The sequence below is a fragment of the Oncorhynchus gorbuscha genome, linkage group LG12 (genome assembly GCF_021184085.1).
Source record: "Oncorhynchus gorbuscha isolate QuinsamMale2020 ecotype Even-year linkage group LG12, OgorEven_v1.0, whole genome shotgun sequence".
In the NCBI taxonomy this organism is placed as follows: Eukaryota; Metazoa; Chordata; class Actinopteri; order Salmoniformes; family Salmonidae; genus Oncorhynchus; species Oncorhynchus gorbuscha.
In genome coordinates, this window is record NC_060184.1 from 40,658,491 (window position 1) to 40,683,068 (window position 24,578).

General features: G+C 43.0%; 1 protein-coding gene across 1 annotated transcript in view; it reads left to right on the top strand.

The window, feature by feature from the left end:
• Positions 1-24,578, top strand: part of LOC123991010 (major facilitator superfamily domain-containing protein 2B-like) — a 44,200-nt gene that overhangs the window by 19,193 nt on the left and 429 nt on the right. Inside the window, exons 7-16 of the mRNA XM_046292113.1 lie at positions 4,628-4,751; positions 6,549-6,627; positions 6,734-6,915; positions 10,261-10,351; positions 11,707-11,828; positions 22,142-22,225; positions 22,508-22,591; positions 22,709-22,818; positions 23,677-23,820; positions 24,244-24,420. Coding sequence (XP_046148069.1) covers positions 4,628-4,751; positions 6,549-6,627; positions 6,734-6,915; positions 10,261-10,351; positions 11,707-11,828; positions 22,142-22,225; positions 22,508-22,591; positions 22,709-22,818; positions 23,677-23,820; positions 24,244-24,420 — 1,197 coding nt within the window. The remainder of the gene's footprint in view (positions 1-4,627; positions 4,752-6,548; positions 6,628-6,733; positions 6,916-10,260; positions 10,352-11,706; positions 11,829-22,141; positions 22,226-22,507; positions 22,592-22,708; positions 22,819-23,676; positions 23,821-24,243; positions 24,421-24,578) is intronic.

The following is a 24,578-nucleotide window of genomic DNA, read 5'->3' on the forward strand; positions in this document are numbered from 1 at the left end:
GTTTGAAATTGGTGAGGGAGTTAAAAGTCTCCAACTTCAGCGATTATTTTTTTTGGAAATTCGTTCCAGTCACAGGCAGCAGAGAACTGGAACAAAAGGCGGCCAAATGAGGTGTTGGCTTTAGGGAGGATCAGTGAGATACACCTGCTGGAGCGCGTGCTACGGATGGGTGTTGCCATCGTGACCAGTGAACTGAGATAAGGCGGAACTTTACCTAGCATGGACTTGTAGATGACCTGGAGCCAGTGGGTCTGGCGACGAATATGTAGCGAGGGCCAGCCGACCTAGAGCATACAGGTCGCAGTGGTGGGTGGTATAAGGTGATTTGGTAACAAAACGGATGGCACTGTGATAAACTGCATCCAGTTTGCTGAGTAGAGTGTTGGAAACTATTTTGTAGACGACATCGGCGAAGTTGAGGATCGGTAGGATAGTCAGTTTTACTAGGGTAAGTTTGGTGGCGTGAGTGAAGGAGGCTTTGTTGCGGAATAGAAAGCTGACTCTAGATTTGATTTTAGATTGGAGATGTTTGATATGAGTCTGGAAGGAGAGTTTACAGTCTAGCCAGACACCTAGGTACTTATAGATGTCCACATATTCTAGGTTGGAACCATCCAGGGTGGTGATGCTAGTCAGGCGTGCGGGTGCAGGTAGCGAAAGGTTGAAAAGCATGCATTTGGCTTTACTACCGTTTAAGAGCAGTTGGAGGCCACAGAAGGAGTGTTGTATGACATTGAAGCTCGTTTGGAGGTTAGATAGCACAGTGTCCAAGGACAGGCCGGAAGTATACAGAATGGTGTCGTCTGCGTAGAGGTGGATCAGGGAATCGCCCGCAGCAAGAGCAACATCATTGATATATACAGAGAAAATAGTCGGCCCGAGAATTGAACCCTGTGGCACCCCCACATGGTAATGTAAAAGTTTTATTTTTTTTAGTGATCCAATACATAATTTAGTACACTTAGCCTAATTTGGTTTCAATCCAGAGAGGTTAGAAAAAGTATCTAGATTCTCTGAGGCTGTGGAGGGATCCAAATTGTGCATTTAAATGAATAATCAGCATACACCTTTTGTTTTTAGGCCCTGGATTTCCAGCCCCTTGATATTATTGTTGGATCTGATTTTAATAGCTAACATATCGATGGCCATAATAATTAGATATGCCGATAGGGGACAACCTTGTTTTTCTCCTCTTGACAGTGTAATACTTTCTGAGAAGTAGCCATTATTTAGTATTTTACACCTAGGGTTATTATACATAACTTTAACCCATTGTATAAGAGATCCTCCAAAATTGAAATATTCCAGGCATTTATATATACATTCCAGTTGTACTTTATCAAAATCCTTTTCAATGTCAGCAATGAATACCAGGCCTAGTTTCCCAGATTTTTCATATTGTTCTATTGTTTCCAGTACTTGTCTTATATTATCTCCAATGTATCGTCCATGTAAAAAAAGGATGAATAATATCCAACAATACCTTTCTAATTCTGTGCGCTATGCATTTTGCTATAATGTTTGCATCACAATCACAACACTGAAGTGTAAGGGGTCTCCAATTTTTAAAATGAACTGAATCTTATATATATTTAACACTTGTGTCCTGTTTCAGTAATAATGAAATCAGACCTTCTTGTTGATTATCTGATAATGTACCATTATTATAGGAGTGGTTAAAACATGCTTATAACGGACCTTTGAGTACATTAAAAAGGTTTGATATACCTCAACTGGTATGCCATCCAGCCCTGGAGTTTTCCCAGACTTAAAAGCTTTAATTGCATCAATAAGTTCCTCCTCTGTAATTTGGCCGTCACATGAGTCTTTCTGTACAGCTGCTAATTTTACATTATTAATAGGGAAAAAATCCATGCAATTAACTTTCTATCTATTATTAGTTGAACTGAATTCTAGGGCAGGACAGATCTGGAGTGAGGGCAACTGGAGCAGAGGGTGTGGGGTTTAGTATGTGGATGGGGGTCAAACACAACAGGTCACATCAGGTCAAAGGTTAGAGTTCAGGTCCATTTGTAACGGCATTCAGAGGTGGAAGAAGGATTGGACCAAAGCGCAGTGTGGTAAGTGTTCATAATGTAATATTTAATGAAATGAACTGAACACTGAAATACAAAACCGAAACAGTACCGTGTGGACCAAACACTCACACGGAAAACAAACACCCACAAACCAAAAGTGAAACCCAGGCTACCTAAGTATGATTCTCAATTAGGGACAACAATTGACAGCTGCCTCTGATTGAGAACCATACTAGGCCAAACTCAAAAACAAACAGACTGCCCACCCCAACTCACGCCCTGACCATACTAAAACAAAGACAAAAACAAAGGAACTAAGGTCAGAACGTGACATCATTGTGGAAACGTTTTGGCGTCGTCACCAAAACAACACGACTATTTTTGGAGTGGTGCATAGAGGATGTGGTTGAGCTAGCAAAAACTTGCTTAGTTGTGTTAACTATATGTACTTAGTTGACACTACAGCTCCAGAGCAGTGGTTGGACTTGAGTCTTTATGATAAAGATGTTTTCCTAAGTATACAGATACTCAGTAGATGTTATCAGATTAACCTAAATTATAGCTTAGATTTTTGGGTGTCCGTCTTCGGCTCCTAGTCTATGTTGCTTTAGTGGGAAAGAATTAGAGCCTATTCGTGTATAACTCAGTGGTTATAGATGAGATAGTCATTGATGACTGGAGGAAAGTGCACTAGTCCACAACCTTCTCTCTCTGTCGCTGTCTCTCTCTCTCCACAGTGAAACACAGCCCATAATGATACAGTATGTACCAGTTGTATCTGGATGAATTATACATAGACAACACAGCTCCCCACATCCTCCAAACTGCACAATGCAAAATAATTATTGTGTGTGTGTGTGTGTCTGACTGAATAAAGCTCATGACCATGCGGGTTAGCGATCCTGTGGCATAGTGCATCTTCCTGTTCTCCCACTGTGCCGCCACACTAACTCAGAACGGGAACCTTCAGAGTCACAAACACCCAATCCATCTCTCCCAAAACAGCCCACACACCATCAGTCTATCACTGGCCTAACAGGTTTACAGGCTTTTATACACTAGTCTGTTGAGGTACAGTGGCTTGCAAAAGTTTTCACCCCCTTCGCATTTTCCCTATTTTGTTGCCTTACAACATGGAATTAAAATAGATTTTTGGGGGTTTGTATCATTTGATTTACACAACAATGCCTACCTACCACTTTGAAGATGCAAAATATTTTGTAATTGTAAAAGAAATGTGAAAACAACAGTAAACTTGAGCATGCATAACTATTCACCCCCAAAAGTCAATACTTTGTAGAGTCTCCTTTTGCAGCAATTACAGCTACCAGTCTCTTGGGGTATGTCTCTATAAGCTTGGCACATCTAACCACTGGGATTTTTGCCCATTCTTCAAGGCAAAACTGCTCTAGCTCCTTCAAGTTGGATGGGTTCCGCTGGTGTACAATCCTTAAGGTATACCACAGATTCTCAATTTGATTGAAGTCTGGGCTTTGAAACAGCCATTCCAAGACATTGAAATGTTTCCCCTTAAACCACTCGAGTGTTGCTCGAACAGTATGCTTGTCCTGCTGGAAGGTGAACCTCCGTCCCAGTCTCAAATCTCCAGAAGACTGAAACAGGTTTCCCTCAAGACTTTCTCTGTATTTAGCGCCATCCATCATTCCTTCTATTCTGACCAGTTTCCCAGTCCCTGACGATGAAAAACTTCCCCACAGCATGATGCTGCCACCACCATGCTTCATTGTGAGGATGGTGTTCTCGGGTGATGAGGTGTTGGGTTTGTGCCAGACATAGCAATTTCCCTGATGGCCAAAAAGCTACATTGTAGTCTTATCTGACCAGAGTACCTTGTTCCATATGTTTGCGGAGTCTCCCACATGCCTTTTGGCGAACACCAAACGTGTTTGCTTATTTCTTTCTTTAAGCAATTGCTTTTATCTGGCCACTCTCTCGTAAAATCCAGCTATGTGGAGTGTACGGCTTAAAGTGGTCCTATGGACAGATACTCCAATCTCCACTGTGGAGCTTTGCAGCTCCTTCAGGGTTATCTTTGGTCTTTTTGTTGCCTCTCTGATTAATGCCCTCCTTGCCTGGTCTGTGAGTTTTGGTGGGCGGCCCTCTCTTGGCAGGTTTGTTGTGGTGCCATATTCTTTCCATTTTTTAATATCGGATTTAATGGTGCTCTGTGGGATGTTCAAAGTTTCAGATATTTTTTTATAACCCAACCCTGATCTGTACTTCTCCACAACTTTGTCCCTGACCTGTTTGGAAAGCAAGTAATTTTTTTCATTTCACTTCCCCAATTTGGACTATTTTGTGTGTGTCCATTACATGTAATCCAAATAAAAAATATCTTTAAATTGCAGGTTGTAATGCAACAAAATAGGAAAAACGCCAAGGGGGACAAATACTTTTGCAAGGCACTGTAAATGATGTCTTTATCAATTGCACAGACCTATAATGAGGCCAAAGTTTCACAATAAATAAAAAAAGATACCAAATTCGACTCAAATGTTTGCTCAAACAATGGCCATTAAGATATGCAATAAGAACAATAACCCTGCCCTCCCTTTTTCTCTCTGTAGGATGGTGGGCTGTACTCCGTTTGTGGTGGTCTCCTACTTCTACCTTTGGTTTGTTCCTCCCTTCACAAACGGACGTTTCATCTGGTACCTGGGCTTCTACTGCCTCTACCAGACACTCATCACTGTGAGTACCAGACAGCTACCTAAGACAAAAGTGTTGGCCCACAAGGACAACCATTTCCACATCCTCGTTCTCAGATACAGTATCCTCTCTAACACTATTCAACAGGGACTTTGTGCACTCACAGTATACACCTCCCATTGTTCCTGGATACTGCTTTTTATTTGCAAGAAAAGATCCAGATTAGCAGAGATGACTTGCCGAACCCAACACAAAAATATTGTGAGCAGAGACGACGTGTCATAAAACCAAACCGTGTTGATAGTTCACCTCAAACAAGTGTGTTTATTTAGGTTTATTTTGTTACTAAGGTACAGCTTCAAACCCTTTCCTTCTTTCTCTCTCTCTCTCTCTCTCTCTCTCTCTCTCTCTCTCTCTCTCTCTCTCTCTCTCTCTCACACTCTCTCCTCTGCTCTCTCTAATCTTTTTAACATGTGCTAAAGAGCATGTTGCCCACTGCCCATCGTAGCCACATTGCGATGGCCTATAATGACATGTCATTCTAATTACTTGATAAGTATATGCTCGGCCCTGCCAGAGACCGCTGGATGGGTAAATGCTGGTTACCACTTTTAGCTTCACTTCATTGTCTTTGTGTGTGAGAGACTGAGAACGAATGGCTGCTATCACTTTAAAGCCCTACAGTAGTAACAATTTTAAAAAACAGGCCAGTGTGATCTTTCAATCATGATTTGATGACTAATAATTTTACTTGAGGCAAAGCTCTGGTCAAATTGGATTCTATACATTTAGTTTTTTTCCCAACAAGGCCCTACAAATGACATGCTTGGCCAACCGTCCTTCCCGCCCTGGCCCCGATGAGAAGGAGAAGGGCTGGGACAGTCTTTCATGGCAGCGTTTATTTCTGTTGTCTCTTTGGATGCTCGGTCAGTTGTTTGGTCGCTGCATCGTTCGGCCACAATGCTGACTGAGCTGTTGTGTAAATGACAAAGGAGAAGAAAGGCTGGGGTTGAAGGCGAATAGTTGCTGACTGTTCTACTGGGCAGCTTGAGAGGAAAACAGGGAGCTGAGGCTTACAGACGGGGGGGGGTTCTACTAAGCTAACATATGGAATTGTTTTTAAGATGGTCATACCATGGATCATGTAGCTATATGATTAGGAATTTTAGGACCCCTGTATAAATAAACAAAAATAATTAAATATTGAATTTGGCCTTTACTACTATAGCCCATTGAAACACATGGAATGCACAAATGGAAAAACAGACAGTCAAAAAATCTATCATAAGGAATAAAGTTTTGAAGTGTCTTTCCTATGTCTCGGAGAAAGCTAGGGAAATATTTGTGTTTTTTTTATACACATTTAACCCCTTTTTTTGTGGCCACAAAACTACCTCCATAATTTACTTTTTTATTTTTACCGGTACCGGTTACCTTTAAATGAGTCACGTGACACAAAACGGAGAATACCGTCCTGTTCATGAGAATCTCCCCTTTCCATAGTGGGGTCATATTAGTTTGTTGCCCGAACAGTTCAGATGCTACAGACATTTTCGTGAGAAGACCGATTTTCAGGACATCTCATGGTCTATGACAGTCACCCCTGTAGCTCGCCTACCTTCCACCACCGAAGGCCAGCATAAACGGATGTGGTGGATTGAGACTCAGCCTATGCAAAAAAATATATATATTTGTAGCTTAAACTTAAGGCTCTTAAAAGTTAATTTTGCAGTGAATCATCGTCTTAAGTGGAGCATAAAATATCCCCAAAAAGTGGAAATTATATGGACTCTGTCCTATATCTAATCATGTCCTCTGTGGTTCTTCTGTGTTTCCCAGTGTTTCCATGTGCCTTACTCTGCCCTCACCATGTTCCTCAGTGCGGACCAGAAGGAGAGAGACTCAGCCACAGCCTATCGTAGGTCACTATTAAACAGACCGTACGTTGTTAATCAAATTCAGGCACTATTCTGTCATTCTGTTTTGATAGTACTTAATACTGTAATACATGTGTTATATTGCAGGTATGACCCTGGAGGTGTTGGGTACTCTAGTTGGCGCAGCCATCCAGGGTCAGATTGTGGCGAGCGCCCACACCCTGAAGCACTGCCCCCACCACAACATGTCCACCGGTCACCTAGGCAATGGCAGCGGGGCCGAGATCGTCAAAAGAATAGTTCACTCCCAGGACTTCCTGTCACATGCTGTAAGTGTCACCGCGACAACAAACAACCTGACCTGGGGTGTTACCATGGTGATCCGATTTTGAAAAGAACTGTAACTGACAGTAGTGTCCTCAACTACCTCAGGGCTGCACTTTCAGGGTCATCTTTTCCTTTTTCTTCACTTTTTTTAAAGCCTTAAAGTTGCAAGGAAACAAACAGGAAACAAATTAAAGGTCAAGAAGTATAAAACGAGTGATTTGTTGAAACTAAAAGGAATATGATGAATATGAAGTTTGTGTTTGCAGACTGTCTAGCGGTGAAATTGAGCCTTACCACATACCAACTTCAAGAGGGCTTTATAGACATATATTATTTATCATCCTGGGTTTGAAGTGACCATAGGATGAATAAGAGCCTCTCCCACAGCTCCCTCCCCTCCCCTGGCACTGACCACAAAAAGGGGTTCCTCCCTGACATCAGTCATCAAACCCCTTCCCTAAAATAAGAGACCCCTTAGGTGACCACAGTCTATTTGTGATTAAGGCTATTTTTTATCACATTCAAAAACAACTGAATGAACCGCAGACCCCAAACTCGACATGCAGTTTGTTGGGATTAGGGGACTAACAATATTGAACATCTATTTCCAGCCAAATCCAGACCGGAACATTACATTTGAATTGAACTGGTTGTTCATTTCCTTAGCAGTATACTGTACATATAGCCAATGAAAACATCACCGAGACAACCCAGAAACCCTGCTGTGAATCTTGTGAATGCAAAGGTGGTTTATGGGTTCATGGGCAAAACGCGGCGAGCGGGCTCCAGCCCAAACTATTCCGTGTTGGATTTGGGCACGCCGCGGCTATTCAGGGGCTCAAGGGGTGCCTTTCCAAATGATTATGGGTAAACCTTGATGGTTCGGCTCTCTCACCACGCAGGGCCCTCTGTAGCCATGCCGAGCACTTACACACAAACACACAACCACACAAACGCACACACACTTGGAGCACTGTCACCACTAGATTCCTCTGAGTTTGCGGGTGAGGGTGGCACATTCGCCTGGGCGAGTTCTCCAGTCCCTCAGAAACTGGCAGAACGTTTGATGTGAATAAATAATAATAAACCACTTAGCTGCGCCGCATGGAAAAATAGCAAACAAGCCGGGAGTTGTTTAGGGCAGTTCAGTTCCTGTTGGGATAAACATGAAATCTTCAAGGCTCTATAGTATTTTGGTAGACTGTATTTAAGGATCCGAATGAACTTGCTTTTATCTAATTAGTTGAGTTATTTATGAGATCTCGTATCTGCTAGAGCGATGTAAGGAGTGCTAGTGTAAAATGACAGGGTCAACAAACACATTGATATCTTCTAATGTGACTTTTTGATGACAGTTGAAGATCAGTATTTGGGTGGAGAATGTAAAATAGAAATTGAGGAAGGCTCAGTACAGATGTGCCCCTTCTGTAACCAAAGACAAAAATATTGATAGTGGGCCCAAGGAAGAGTAGTGTAATGTAATACCTATGGGGATCCAAATAAACAAATAAAGGATAGATTTACACTCTTGTTTTCTTCCTGCCTTTGCAGAAGAAGGTGTATATACTTTCTATCCTCCTTGTAGAATGAGGTGTATATGCTCACTATCCTCCTTGTAGAATGAGGTGTATATGCTCACTATCCTCCTTGTAGAATGAAGTGTATATGCTCACTATCCTCGTATAAGGTGTATATACTTTCTGTCCTCCTTGTAGAAGGAGGTATATATGCTCTCTATCCTCCTTGTAGAATGAAGTGTATATGCTCACTATCCTCCTTGTAGAATGAAGTGTATATGCTCTCTATCCTCGTATAAGGTGTATATGCTCTCTATCCTCCTTGTAGAAGGAGGTGTATATGCTCACTATCCTCCTTGTAGAATGAAGTGTATATGCTCTCTATCCTCCTTGTAGGAGGTGTATATGCTCACGATCCTCCTTGTAGAAGGGTGTATGTGCTCTCTATCCTCCTTGTAGGAGGTGTATATGCTCTCTATCCTCCTTGTAGAAGGAGGTGTATATGCTCACTATCCTCCTTGTAGAAGGAGGTGTATATGCTCACTATCCTCCTTGTAGAATGAAGTGTATATGCTCTCTATCCTCGTATAAGGTGTATATGCTCTCTATCCTCGTATAAGGTGTATATGCTCTCTATCCTCGTATAAGGTGTATATGCTCTCTATCCTCCTTGTAGAAGGAGGTGTATATGCTCACTATCCTCCTTGTAGAATGAAGTGTGTATGCTCTCTATCCTCGTATAAGGTGTATATGCTCTCTATCCTCGTATAAGGTGTATATGCTCTCTATCCTCGTATAAGGTGTATATGCTCTCTATCCTCGTATAAGGTGTATATGCTCACTATCCTCCTTGTAGAATGAGGTGTATATGCTCACTATCCTCGTATAAGGTGTATATACTTTCTATCCTCCTTGTAGAAGGAGGTATATATGCTCTCTATCCTCCTTGTAGAATGACGTGTATATGCTCACTATCCTCCTTGTAGAATGAAGTGTATATGCTCTCTATCCTCCTTGTAGAAGGAGGTGTATATGCTCACTATCCTCCTTGTAGAATGAAGTGTATATGCTCTCTATCCTCGTATAAGGTGTATATGCTCTCTATCCTCCTTGTAGAAGGAGGTGTATATGCTCACTATCCTCCTTGTAGAAGGGTGTATGTGCTCTCTATCCTCCTTGTAGGAGGTGTATATGCTCTCTATCCTCCTTGTAGAATGAGGTGTATATGCTCTCTAGCTTCCTTGTAGAATGAAGTGTATATGCTCACTATCCTCCTTGTAGAATGAGGTGTATATGCTCTCTAGCTTCCTTGTAGAATGAGGTGTATATGCTCTCTATCCTCGTAGAAGGTGTATATGCTCACTATCCTCCTCGTAGAATGAAGTGTATATGCTCTCTATCCTCGTAGGTGAATATGCTCTCTATCCTCATAGAAGGTGTATATGCTCTCTATCCTCGTAGAAGGTGTATATGCTCACTATCCTCCTTGTAGAATGAAGTGTATATGCTCTCTATCCTCCTTGTAGGAGGTGTATATGCTCACTATCCTCCTTGTAGGAGGTGTATATGCTCACTATCCTCCTTGTAGGAGGTGTATATGCTCTCTATCCTCCTTGTAGAAGGAGGTGTATATGCTCTCTATCCTCCTTGTAGAATGGGGTGTATATGCTCACTATCCTCCTTGTAGAATGAGGTGTATATGCTCACTATCCTCCTTGTAGAATGAGGTGTATATGCTCTCTAGATTCCTTGTAGAATGAGGTGTATATGCTCTAGAATGAGGTGTACAGTATATGATTGTTTTCTCTCTCTACTTTTATCCTCTTGCAGAAGGAGGTGTATATGATTGCTGCAGGTGTGATAGGAGGAGTGTTTCTCATCTGCACTGTGGTCATGTTCCTGGGTGTCAAAGAGAGAGATGGTGAGTCTGTGTGTTTTGCATGTGTGTTTTATTATAATATTTTTTAAATGTACCCCCTTTTTGTCCCCAATTTCGTGATATCCAAATGGTAGTTACGGTCTTGTCTCATCGCTGCAACTCCTGTACGGACTCGGGAGAGCTGAAGGTCGAGAGCCGCGCTTCCTCCGACACATGACCCCGCTAAGCCGCACTGCTTCTTGACACAATGCTCGCTTAACCCAGAAGCCTGCCGCACCAATGTGTCGGAGGAAACACCGTACACCTGGCGACCGTGTCAGAATGTGTTCTTAACTGACTTGCCTGGTTAAATAAAGGTAAAAAAAAAAAAGGGTATCGAACCAGGATCTGTAGTGACGCAGCCTAAGACCACTGCGCCACTCTGGAAGCCTGTGTGTGTGTGTGTGTGTGTGTGTGTGTGTGTGTGTGTGTGTGTGTGTGTGTGTGTGTGTGTGTGTGTGTGTGTGTGTGTGTGTGTGTGTGTGTGTGTGTGTGTGTGTGTGTGTGTGTGTGTGTGTGTGTGCGCACTTTTCCCCAGCAAGTGTGTGTGCTCTCTTCCCCCTCTCATATTTCACTCTAACCTCATTTGCAAAGTACCATTAAGCACAGTAGCACTCAGTCACATTGTTTTTAGACTATTTAGCTAGCTCCAGCCTTATCCAATGATTATCTAGCTCAGAGAAAAAAAGGACAATAAAGAATGAAGTATTAAGTGTAAAAGGAGAGAATCTACCCCCATATCTCTGTGCAATTGTGAGATGCGTGGCTCACCTGCAAAAGAGAAGAGACCTTGGTCGCAATGGGACTCCCTGCTAAAATAAAAGGTAAAAAAAATGAATACATTTTTTTTTCATGCACATGGAGGCTATCAGGGCGGCAGGGTAGCCTAGTGGTTAGAGTGTTGGACTAGTAACCGGAAGGTTGCAAGTTCAAACCCCCGAGCTGACAAGGTACAAATCTGTCGTTCTGCCCCTGAACATGGAGTTAACCCACTGTTCCTAGGCCGTCATTGAAAATAAGAATTTGTTCTTAACTGACTTGCCTGGTTAAATAAAGATAAAATAAAATAAAATCAGTGAACTGCTGACCTCACAACTAGTGAACCTGTTAGTTCTGGTTCTCTGTAGTGGCAAACCCTGTGGAACAGACAGAGCATAGTAATGCTGCAATGCAGGGGCAGCTACAGGGTTGCCAGATTGGAAGTGAAATCCCCCCATACGTGTCTCACTCATGCTACTGTATATTCTTTCATCACAGAATGCTTGGTGCTTTATGGGCTTGGTTTAGGGTAGAAGACAGAAATCAAAGAAACTGTCTCTTGACACTTTCAGATCTTATTCCTTTTTTCCCTCGCACAGATCCGTACATTTCGAAGACGGAGAAGCAGATCCCGTTCCACAAGGGCTTCATCCTGGTGATGCGACACAGTCCCTACCTCAGTTTGACTGCTGCCTTCCTCTTCATCTCTGTTGCTATTCAGGTAGGCACAACTTTATTAATACACCTCTTCTCAGACACGACACTCACATTGGGATGGTAATGTGTGGGTAATGTGCTGTTATGGCTGGGCCCTCCCTGCCACCCTCAGAATGGCTCCAGACATAGCCTGCCTGCCATTCAATGTTGATTTGATCAATAGAAATCGAACACTCAGTGTGTTTGAGTAAATACGCCCGAGAGCATCTCTCTCTCAGCTCCAAATCCAACCGAAGATAGACAGTCCGACAGCACATTATCATATTGCCATGATGTAATATCTGCTTGTTGTTATCATTATGAGAATTCTCCCTACATTCAGCCACTCAGTTCTGTGATACTCTTTCTGTATGGTTGGCATCGCATGGTAGGTTGAGTCAACGGTGTACCGTATTGGACCTAGGCCTTCGGTGGAAAAAAATAAGATCTTCCAACACATTGTACCAAACTCTCAAATTAAGAATAATAACAGACACATTGCATCACTTAATGGACACATCTGAATCAAACATGCCTGAGGCTGAGCCACGCTTTTGGCTGCCACTCACAGAGACAGCACTCGTACAGATAATGTACCGGCAACAACAAGATATATAGCTCAGCGATTCTTACAAGACGGGAAAGGCTCGACTTTTCCCCCACATATTTGTCTTAATATTGATATCATTTTAAATATATATTTTGATAGACCAAAGTATCCGTAATATAAAATGACTATAAAAATGGATGGAAATGTTTGGCCACATTCTTAAAACAGGATGTTCATTACTGATCAGTAACAACTTAACATGTGAAAATGTTCAATACAGTAAGATTTTTTAAATGATATACAAATCAAGAATTATGGGATGCACAACAATAAAAACCCAGTGAAGAATAACATTATTGTACCAAAACAATTTACAAAACAGAATGGCAGAATGGTGAACTTACTGTCACGCCTTGGTCTTAGTATTTTGTGTTTTCTTTAATTATTTGTTCAGGCCAGGGTGTGACATGGGGTTATTGTATTTTCCTATTGGGGTTTGTAGTATTTGGGATCGCGGCTGAGTAGGGGTGTTGTATAGGCTTGGCTGCCTGAGGCGGTTCTCAATCAGAGTCAGGTGATTCTCGTTGTCTCTGATTGGGAAACGTATTTAGGCAGCTGGGTTTCACTGTGGATTTTGTGGGTGATTGTTCCTGTCTCTGTGTAGTGTTCACCAGATGGGCTGTAATAGGTTTCACGTTCCGTTTGTTGTTTTGTATTTTGTATATTACGTTATTTTCATGTATCGTCATTTCATTCATTAAAGAACATGAGTAACCACCACGCTGCATTTCGGTCCGACTCTCTTTCGACAAACGAAGAACGCCGTTACAGAATCACTCACCACACACGGACCGAGTGGCGTGGAAACAGGCAGCGACAGCTGGAGCAGCACAAGGAGGATGAATTATTAGGATAATGGACATGGGAAGACGTGTTGGATGGTAAAGGTTGTTACACTTGGGAGGAGATACTGGCCGGAAGAGATCGCCTCCCATGGGAACAGGTGGAGGCACTAAGGAGAACAGAGGCAACCGGAGATAAGAGCCGACGATACGAGGGAACACGGTTGGCAAGGAAGCCCGAAAAGCAGCCCAAAAAAATTATTGGGGGGGGGCTTAAATGGAGTATGGCTATGCCAGGTAGGATACCTGCGCAAACTCCCTGTGCTTACCGGGGGGCTAGAGAGATCGGGCAGGCACCGTGTTATGCTATGGAGCGCACAGTGTTTCCAGTGCGTGTGCATAGCCTGGTGCGGCACATACCAGCTCTTCGTATTGGCCTGGCTAGAGTGGGCATCGAGCCAGGTAAGGTTGGACAGGCTCGGTGCTCAAGAGCTCCAGTGCGCCTGCACGGTCCGGTCTATCCAGAGCCAACTCTCCTTGTTTATCGTGAGGAGCCAAGGAGGAGACCAGAACCAGAGCGGGTGTTCGAGGTGAGCGAAGCAGAGACTGTGAAGGAGTTAATGGGGAAAGTGGAGGAGAGAGTAATGAGGGAGTTGCTAGCATGGTGCTATAGGTACGATATTCGTCCGACGGAGCGTGTCGGGGATTTAATGGCACCTGGGTCAGTGCTCCATACTCGTCCTGAGGTGCGTGTTAGTCGGCTGGTGAAAAATGTGCCAGCCTCACGCACCAGGCCTCCTGTGTACCTACCTAGCCTTGCACGTCCTGTGCCAGTCCTGCTCTCAGGCTCTCTAGTACACCTTCACGGTCCAGTCCATCCTGTGCCACCTTCACACACCAGTCCTCCGGTAGCAGCTCCCCGCACCAGGCTTCCTGTGCGTGTCCTCGATCCTGTAGCACCAGTTCCAGCAACACGCACCAGGCCGTCAGTGCGCCTCCTCGCCTGTTCAGCACAGCCAGAGCCTTCCTTCCCTCCTGCGCTACTGGAGTCTCCTGTCTGTTCAGCGCTATCAGAGCCTTCCTTCCCTCCTGCGCTGTCGGAGTCTCCCGCCTGTTCTGCGCTATCAGAGCCTTCCTCCTCTACAGCGCTGCCGGAGCCTCCTGCCTTTTCGGAGCAGCCTGAGCTGCCAGTCTGCAAGGAGCTGTCAGTCTGCAAGGAGCTGCCAGTCTGCAGGGTGCTGTCAGCCTGCATGGAGCAGCCAGAGCTGTCAGTCTGCAAGGAGCTGTCAGTCTGCAAGGAGCTGTCAGTCTGCAAGGAGCTGTCAGTCTGCAAGGAGCTGTCAGCCTGCATAGAGCAGCTAGATCCGCCAGTCAGCCATGATCTTCTAGATCTGCCAGTCAACCAGATTCTTCCAGATCTGCCAGTCAACCAGTCTCGTCTCTTCCAGATCTGCCAGTCTGCATAGAGAAGCTAGATCTGCCAGTCAGCCATGATCTTCTAGATCTGCCAGTCAACCAGATTCTACCAGATCTGCCAGTCAACCAGAATCTTCCAGATCTGCTAGTCAACCTGAATCTTCCAGATCAGCCAGGATCTACCGGAGCCTACTACCTACCTGAGCTTCATCTCAGTGCTGGGCTTTCTCTCAGTGCTGGGCTTTCTCTCAGTGCTGGGCTTTCTCTCAGTGCTGGGCTTTCTCTCAGTACTGGGCTTTCTCTCAGTTCCGGGCTTCCCCTCAGTCCCGAGCTTGCCCATCAGTCCCGAGCTTGCCCATCAGTCCCGAGCTTGCCCCTCAGTCCCGAGCTGCCCCTCAGTCCCTAGCTGCTCCTCAGTTCAGTGGGGTTCTGGGTGAGGACTATTAGGCCACGGTTGGCGGTGAGGGTGGATTATCCCAGGACGCGAAGGGGTGGAACTTGGACATTAATGGAGTGGGGTCCACGTCCCGAGCCGGAACCGCCACCATGGACAGATGCCCACCCGGACCCTCCCTATGGTTTTGAGGTGCGTCCAGGAGTCCGCACCTTGGGTCAGACATCATAAAAGGCATTTCATATTTACATGGATTGTCCAACAACTGTTTAAAGGCCTTGTTTAATTCATTAGAATATAAACAAATGTGACACAAATTTCCAAATTTATTTTTGTTTTATAGAGCTATATAATGTTTTATAGAGCTATATAATGTTCCAGGGCAAATTTCGTTAGCATTTTAGCATGTTTTTCTAGATTCAGGACATAGCACAATATTTATAAAGCAAACATTATCCATTAGATCTAGCACATGAAATAAGTTGCAGAACAGTGATACAAATATATATTTTTATAATAATGACAAAAGAAAGGGGTTTGTCAACAAATACTCAAAAAAGGACAGTGTTTTTGCCTCGAAAGATAAAAGCATTTGTAAAATATAGAAAATGTAATTTAGAAATCCTCAATAAAAATATTTAATAAGGATTTTTCAGCCCTCAGACAAAAGTCTGACGGAGTTTATGTTTTACGGACTTGACAAAAAATGAATTTATCTTCTTCATTCAAGTGGTGTAGAAGGATTGTACCGACTTTCAAGAATCCATAAGTTAACAACATTGCTCTTGTTAGCGTAGGGATTCTTGAAAGTTGGGTCAATCCTTGTACAGTGGCAAGAAAAAGTATATGAACCCTTTGGAATTACCTGGATTTCTGCATAGATTTGAGATAAAATTTGATCTGATCTTCATCTAAGTCACAATAGGCAAACACAGTCTGCTTAAACTAATAACACACACATTATTGTATTTTTCTTGTCTATTTTTGAATACATAATTTAAACATTCACATTGTAGGTTGGAAAAAGTATGTGAACCCCTAGGCTAATGACTTCTCCAAAAGTGTAACAAGTGCGCTGAGAGTCAGGAAGCAAGTACAGGGAGTGAGTGTTTTAATAAATAAACACGAAGCACAGACAATGCACCGACATGAAAACGGAGTCAATAACACCTGAGGAAAGAACCAAGGGAAGTGACAGATATAGAGAAGATAATCAAGGAGGTGATGGAGTACAGGTGAGCGTCATGAGGTGCTGGTGTGCGGGATAATCATCAGCCTGATGACCTAGAGGCCGAAGAGGCAGTATACGTGACAAAAAGCTAATTGGAGTCAACTAACCTGGAGTCGAATCAATGAGATGAGATTGGAGATTTTGGTTAGAGCTGTTCTGCCCCACAAAAAAACACTCACAAAATTTGAGTTTGCTATTCACAAGAAGCATCGCCTGATGTGAACCATGCTTCAAACAAAAGAGATCTCAGAAGACCTAAGATTAAGAATTGTTGCCTTGCATAAAGCTGGAAAGGGTTACAAAGTAATCTCTAATAGTCAGTCAACGGTAAGACAAATTGTCTATAAATTGAAAAATATCAGCACTGTTGCAACTCTCCCTAGGAGTGACTGTCCTGCAAAGATGACTGCAAGAGCACAGTGCAGAATGTTCAATGAGGTTAAGAAGAATCCTGGAGTGTCAGCTAAAGACATACAGAAATCTCTGGAACATGCTAAAATCTCTGTTGATGAGTCTACAATATGTAAAACACTAAACAAGAATGGTGTTCATGGGAGGACACCACAGAAGAAGCCACTGCTGTCCAAAAAAAACCCATTGCTGCACATCTGAAGCTCGCAAAAGAGCACCTGGATGTTCCACAGCGCTACTGGCAAAATATTCTGTGGACAGATTAAACTACAGTTGATTTGTTTGGAAGGAACACACAACAATATGTGTGGAGAAAAAAAGGCACAGCACACCAACATCAACCTCATCCCAAATGTAAAGTATGGTGGAGGGAGAATCATGGTTTGAGGCTGCTTTGCTGCCTCAGGGCCTGGACAGCTTGCTATCATCTACGGAAAAATGAATTCCCAAGTTTATCGAGGCATTTTGCAGGAGAATGTCAGGCTGTCTGTCCACCAATTGAAGGTTAACAGAGGTTAGGTGATGCAACAGGACAACAACCCAAAATACAGAGGTAAATCAACAACACAATGGCTTGAACAGAAGACAATACGCCTTCAGTATTGGCCCAGTCAGAGTCCTGACCTCAACCCAATTGAATTGCTGTGGCATCACCTCAAGAGAGCGGTTCACACCAGACATCTAAAGAATATTGCTGAACTGAAACAGTTTTGTAAAGAGGAATTCCTCCTGACCGTTGTGCAGGTCTGATCCGCAACTACAGAAAATGTTTGGTTGAGGTTATTGCTGCCAAAGGAAGTTCAACAAGTTATTAAATCCAAGGGTTCACATACGTTTACACGGTGTGTTCAATCAAGACATGAAAACCTATAATTGTTTGCGTGTTATTAGTTTAAGCAGACTGTGTTTGTCTATTGTTGTGACTTAGATGAAGATCAGATCAAATTGTTATTATGCAGAAATCCAGGTATTTCCAAAGGGTTCACATACTTTTTCTTGCCACTGTATACCGCTTGTGGATAAAGAGTGACTTGCCTAACAGAACACAGAGGGTGTTCTTTAATGGAAGCCTCTCAAATATAATCCAGTTAGAATCAGGGATTCCCCACGGTAGCTGTTTAGACCCCTTTTTTAATTTTTACAAATGACATGCCACTGACTTTGAGTAAAGCCAGAGTGTCTATGTATGTGGATGACTCAACACTATACACATCAGCTACTACAGCGACTGAAATGACTGCGACACTCAACAAAGAGCTGCAGTTAGTTTCAGAGTGGGTTGCAAGGAATAAGTTAGCTCTAAATATTTCAAAACTAAAAGCATTGTATTTCTAACAAAACCCTCACTAAACCCTAAACCTCAAATAAATCTTGCAATAAATAATGTGGAAATTGAACAAGTTGAGATGACTAAACAGCTTGGAGTAAACCTAGATTGTAAACTGTCATGGTCAAAACATATTGATTCAGTAGTAGCTAAGATGGGGAGAAGTCTGTCTATAATAAAGCAATGCTCTGCCTTCTTAACAACACTATCAACAAGGCAGGTCCTACAGGGTCTAGTTTTCTCGCACCTTGACTACTGTTCAGTTGTGTGGTCAGGTCCCACAAAAAAAGGACTTAGGAAAATTGCAATTGGCTCAGAACAGGGCAGTACGGCTGGCCCTTGGATGTAAACAGAGAGCTAATATTAATAATATGCATGTAAATCTCTCCTGTCTGAAATTGTAGGAGAGATTGACTTCATCAATACTTTTATTTATGAGAGGTATTGACATGTTGAATGCACTGAGCTGTCTGTCTAAATTACTGGCACACAGCTCGGACACCCATACATACCCCACAATACATGCCACAAGAGGTCTCTTCACAGTCCCCAAGTCCAGAACAGATTTAAAAAACAGATTTAAAAAAAAAAACACCTTATGGAACAGCGGGGACTGTGAAACAACACAAGCATGGCACATACAGGATAACATACAGACACATGCATACACATGCATACACACACACACAGGATAACATACGCACTACACATACACATGCATACACACACACAGGATAACATACAGACACATGCATACACACACAGGATAACATACGCACTACACATACACATGCATACACACACACAGGATAACATGGGATTGAGATTCGGGCTCTTCGCTGGCCATGGCAGAACACTGACATTCCCTTCTTGCAGGAAATCACACACAGAACGAGCAGTATGGCTGGTGGCATTGTCATGCTGCAGAGTCATGTCAGGATGAGCCTGCAGGAAGGGTACCACATGAGGGAGGAGGATGTCTTCCCTGTAATGCACAGTGTTAAGATTGCCTGCAATGACAACAAGCTCAGTCCGATGATGCTGTGACACACCACCCCAGACCATGACGGACCCTCCACCTCCAAATCGATCCCACTCCAGAGTACAGGCCTCGTTGGAACGCTCATTCCTTCAACAATAAAAGAGAATCTGACCATCACCCCTGGTGAGACAGAACCGCGCCTTGTCAGTGAAGAGCACTTTTTGCCAGTCCTGTCTGGTCCAGCGACGGTGGGTTTGTGCCCATAGGCGATGTTGTTGCCGGTGATGTCTGGTGAGGATCTGCCTTACTACAGGCCTACAAGCCCTCAGACCAAACTCTCTCAGCCTATTGTCTCCCTGTAGCACTGTCTTAAGGGTCTCTCAGTACAGACATTGCAATTTATTAACCTGGCCGCTGCAAGGAGGCATTGCAGTCCTCATGCCTCCTTGCAGCATGCCTAAGGCACATTCACGCAGATGAGCAGGGACCCTGGGCATCTTTCTTTTGGTGTTTTTCAGAGTCAGTAGAAAGGCCTCTTTAGTGTCCTAAGTTTTCATAACTGTGACCTTAATTGCCTACTATCTGTATGCGTGTCTTAACAACCATTCCACCGGTACATGTTCATTAATTGTTTATGATTCATTGAACAAGCATGGGAAACAGTGTTGAAACCCTTTACAATGAAGATCTGAAGTAATGTGGATTTTTACGAATTACCTTTGAAAGACAGGGTCCTGAAAAAGGGAAACATTTTTTTTTGCTGAGTTTACAATAAAGCTCTGGCAACCAAAGCTGTGGCAGAGAAAATGAAATTAAACATAAGTTTGTTTCATTTTTGTTTTGTTTCATAACAAAACCAGAGAGCAAAATCTGTCCAGTGAAGTCCACAAAAAAAATATTGCATGTAACAAACAGTTACAAGACATGCAGCTTGGTCAAGCAAGTTCATATGGGGATGCCACAGGGTTCAATTCTCCGGCCCACTCTTTTCTCTGTATACATCAATGATGTCACTCTTGCTGCTGGTGATTTTCTGATCCACCTCTATGCAGACGACACCATTCTGTATACTTCTGGCCCTTCTTTGGACACTGTGTTAACTAACCTCCAGACGAGCTTCAATGCCACACAACTCTCCTTCCGTGGCCTCCAACTGCTCTTAAATGCTTGTAAAACTAAATGCATGCTCTTAAACGATCGCTGCCCACACCTGTCTGCCCGTCCAGCATCACTACTCTGGACGGTTCTGACTTAGAATATGTGGACAATTAAAAAATACCTAGGTGTCTGGATAGACTGTAAACTCTCCTTCCAGACTCACATTAAACATTTCCAATCCAAAATTAAATCTAGAATCGGCTTCCTATTTTGCAACAAAGCATCCTTCACTCATGCTGCCAAACATACCCTCGTAAAACTGACCATCCTACCGATCCTCGACTTCGGCGATGTCATTTACAAAATAGCCTCCAACACTCTACTCAACAAATTTGATGCAGTCTATCACAGTGCCATCCGTTTTGTCACCAAAGCCCCATATACAGTGGGGCAAAAAAGTATTTAGTCAGTCACCAATTGTGCAAGTTCTCCCACTTAAAAAGATGAGAGAGGCCTGTAATCTTCATCATAGGTACACTTCAACTATGACAGACAAAATGAGAAAATAAAAATCATTTGATTGGCTAATTATTTTTTGTAAAAATTATTAGAGGAGGCCAAATGCTTCCTGGCAGCAATCAATCAAATGGTATAGTGGCAACTTGTTATACTCTTTAGTTCCAGTTAGCATCAGATATGTTTGGGATAAAGGCCGAAAATAATGTCTGAGGTTTAGGAGATCTTATATGTTTTGTTCTATGAGGTATTATCGGTCAGTTAACATTACTTTTATGAATTAAGCATTTTAAGGGCTTCATGTGCTTTTTGTATTTACATAAATGCTTCAAAATTCACAAAAAGGGACGTTAGCTGATTTAAGATTATCTCATAGGACAAAAGACATAAGATCTCCAAAACTTGTGTTTACCACATACCTTTTTTTGGCATTTATTCAAAAACCCTACAAAAACAATGTCCATTTTCCCATGGTCCAACGAACTATGGCGGAGTTAGTGTCTACAAAAAGGTGCCACTACTATTGCTCTCTATTGCAGTTGCCTTCAATCAAATATGGCCTATTATATATTTGACAAGACAGTTGATTGACCGCTGTAGCAATGGAAATACATGTCCTCAAAGCTGGAAGTAATGCGAAAGGAGATGGGATCAGGTGGAACCATTGTAGCCAATAAAAGGGCAGATGCGTGTGGGAACAACAGGCCATAGAGATAGATAGAGGACTCATCTTTGTATCTGTGCCATTATAGTGTCTGTGACATCATGGGCAGCGCCATTGAGGCTATCTCCATTTTAAAGTAGTACATTTTCTTCATTGGCGGATTGCTCCCAACTCATAAGCATAACCAACCAGTTTACTATGTTAAAATGTTGGAAGCCCTCAATGGCAATGTCCATGTTAAAACAGGTTATATTCATGAGTCTTCTATCTATCTCTATGACAACAGGCTCCACTTATATCAGTGTATTCGTAAACAACCTAACAATTACTAAACTTTGAATTGATCAAATAAGCCTCACATAACAAATGAGCAATTACATTTTTTCTTGGACCAAATTCAACACTCTCATTGACGTCCATTTATTTAGATTTATCTCCGCAGAGAAAAATCCTGATTGGATCTTTTTTTCACTTCAGTGTTGACCCTTAAAATCAGAATATAATTGGAAATAATCATCGAATTACAATATCATTGAAATATCGTTGAAAATAATCAATAGAAATTAAAAATATATCTATATTTTAAAACTACAATAATAATTTTATAAATCTCAAGGCCTTCTCTGAAAGCATAGAAAGCCCTGCACTGACTCTGAGCTTTATAGTACAGCTTTGATAGATTCCACCTCAAACCTCTCAACTGCTGTATCTCATAAAGCTTTTCTCTTTTGAACAGAAATGAAGGATTATATATCATTCAATAGCAGGGATGAATCTGCTGCTTCAGACGTAAGTCAGGAGCTTCTCCAGTGACTTGGCACAGTGGGACAGGGAGAATAGGACAGTGCTGAATATGCTGAATCATTTCTAAAGAATGAATGTGTGCGATATCTGATCTGATTTCCAGTTGGTGCAGAGCAACTTCGTCCTTTTCTGTACGTACGCAGTTGACTTGAGAGACCACTTCCAGAACATTGTACTGACCATCCTGGTGAGTTCTGGTTTCGGACCTAGATTAATCTCTCGTAGACAGACTATGTAATTGTGCGATTTTGGTTCTTGGTTAACAGAGATTAGACCTAGATCAATGTTAAGATCCTTACATAATACAGACCACTGTCTCATGAAAGGCTTAATCTTGACGTGAGGAACTAGAAATGTCAACCAAATCATCCAGAGACATCTGTGCATGGTTTTATATGACATTTGAGTGTACTCATAACCAAAGACAATGTTATAGTCTAGAGTGCAGATTATATATCTCTCTTCGCAGGTATCTGCAGTAGTGAGCATCCCTCTTTGGCAGTGGTTTTTGGAGAGGTTTGGCAAGAAGACGGCAGCCTTCTGTGGCATCACGGTAAGTGTCTGGGACTGAGTGCTATTGGTATTCCGCTGATCATAAGAATGTGCCACCTTGTGGACAAACAGGTTATTGCTTTCGGCGAAACTTTTTTGAATTCCTCTTTCTGTCCAGTGGATCATGCCGTTCACCGTGATGCTGGTGTTTATCCCTAACCTGGTCGTAGCCTACGTAGTGGCTGTCTCTTCTGGACTCAGTGTGGCCGCGTCACTCCTCTTACCATGGTGAGATCAATTGAATTGGGCTGGCACAAAGGTCCTCTGTAAATTATAGTGTAGTTGTAATAGCACTAGCACTAGCCAGTGGTTGTAGCGACAGTAACAATAGGAAACATATTATTTGGTATGGTAAAATAGCCACCGTCACAGAATTAGTAGCCCAGTAATAGCAGCAGTAGTTTTGAAGTAGCCATAACAGTGCCGAAAATATCAGCAGTCTCCCCGTTTCTCTGTCCATTCACCCCCTGGCATGATACAGTCACGCCTGGCGATGATGTCATGTTGATGAATGAGATGGGTCTATAAACCTCAGGGGGCAGCTCCAGTCTCCACTTTCATTCTGTATTTGACTGTTGTTTATAGCACATTCACCTCCCTCGGCGCGCTTCATCCTCCTGTCTCCCTCCTTTCGTTCACCTCCATCCTTCCCCTCCCTCTCTAAATGACAGGGTATATCCAGTGGGGTCGCCATGATGTGTATGTCTGTCTGGTTTTCTGGTGATTTCCCCATCTGTGGTCAGAGCGGCTCAGCTACAGCTAGCTTCATCATCGAATCATGTTATTAGTAGCAGTCGTTTCACCAGATCCTTTTATCTCTGCGCTATATAAGCATTATTATAGACATTTTACCCTCTCGCGCTATAAGTAGACGGCTCTTCATCAGACTGACGGGGTCATCGAGGCTGGTTGTACAACGTGATGAGGTCGGCCTATGAGTTGTTGATGGCGTGTGTGTGTGTGTGTGTGTGTGTGTGTGTGTGTGTGTGTGTGTGTGTGTGTGTGTGTGTGTGTGTGTGTGTGTGTGTGTGTGTGTGTGTGTGTGTGTGTGTGTGTGTGTGTGTGTGTGTGTGTGTTGTGTTTCAGGTCGATGCTGCCAGATGTGGTGGATGACTTCCGTCTGGCCAACCCCCACTGTAAAGGCTTTGAGGCCATCTTCTACTCCTTCTACGTGTTCTTTACCAAGTTCGCTGCCGGCATCTCCCTGGGAGTGTCCACCCTCTGCCTCGAGTGAGACAGACAGACATGAACACAAGAGTATTACAGATATTCAGAACTGAAAATGGAATTTCCTTAGGAGTAACCATGCTTTACCTCAAATGAGTCAAACATAGGATAAACACGAACAAGTAAACGATACTTCTGGGATCTCCTTTGGAGTGATACAGACGCCAGAACACGAAGTCAGTTAAATAACACAGGAGTGAGATGTATAGAGAGAAACACAAACACAAGTCTGACGCTCACAGATATACGCATTCCATTGCAGTCCATTATTGTTTATGCAACTGGCACTGTGTGTAACTATCGGTATGATACAGGTATACGTCGCTATAGGTTTGCAGGTTATGACACTGGTGTGTGTGTGTGTGTGTGTATATATCTCTACAAGTTTACTGTGTTTGATACAGGTGTGTGTACCTGTATCTTCAGGTTCGCGGGTTATGACACAGGGGCGTGCAGGCAGCCTGCTCAAGTAGCCTACACTCTGAAGTTGCTCATCGGCGCCGCCCCGGTGGCCTTCATTGTAACAGGCCTGCTGATACTGCTGCTCTACCCCATCAGTGAGGATGTCCGGCTCAGGAACAAACTCTGTCTGGAAGAGCTACGGTACGTTACCCACAAGTCTCTGTCAGAAGTTGAAAGAACTTCACAGTGCTCTTGTAATTGTATGACAATATAAGGCCGGGGATACATGCTTAAGTGAAATGTTACCAAACAAAGTATTTGGATCACACGACGGCTTGAAATGGGTCAAATACCAACAT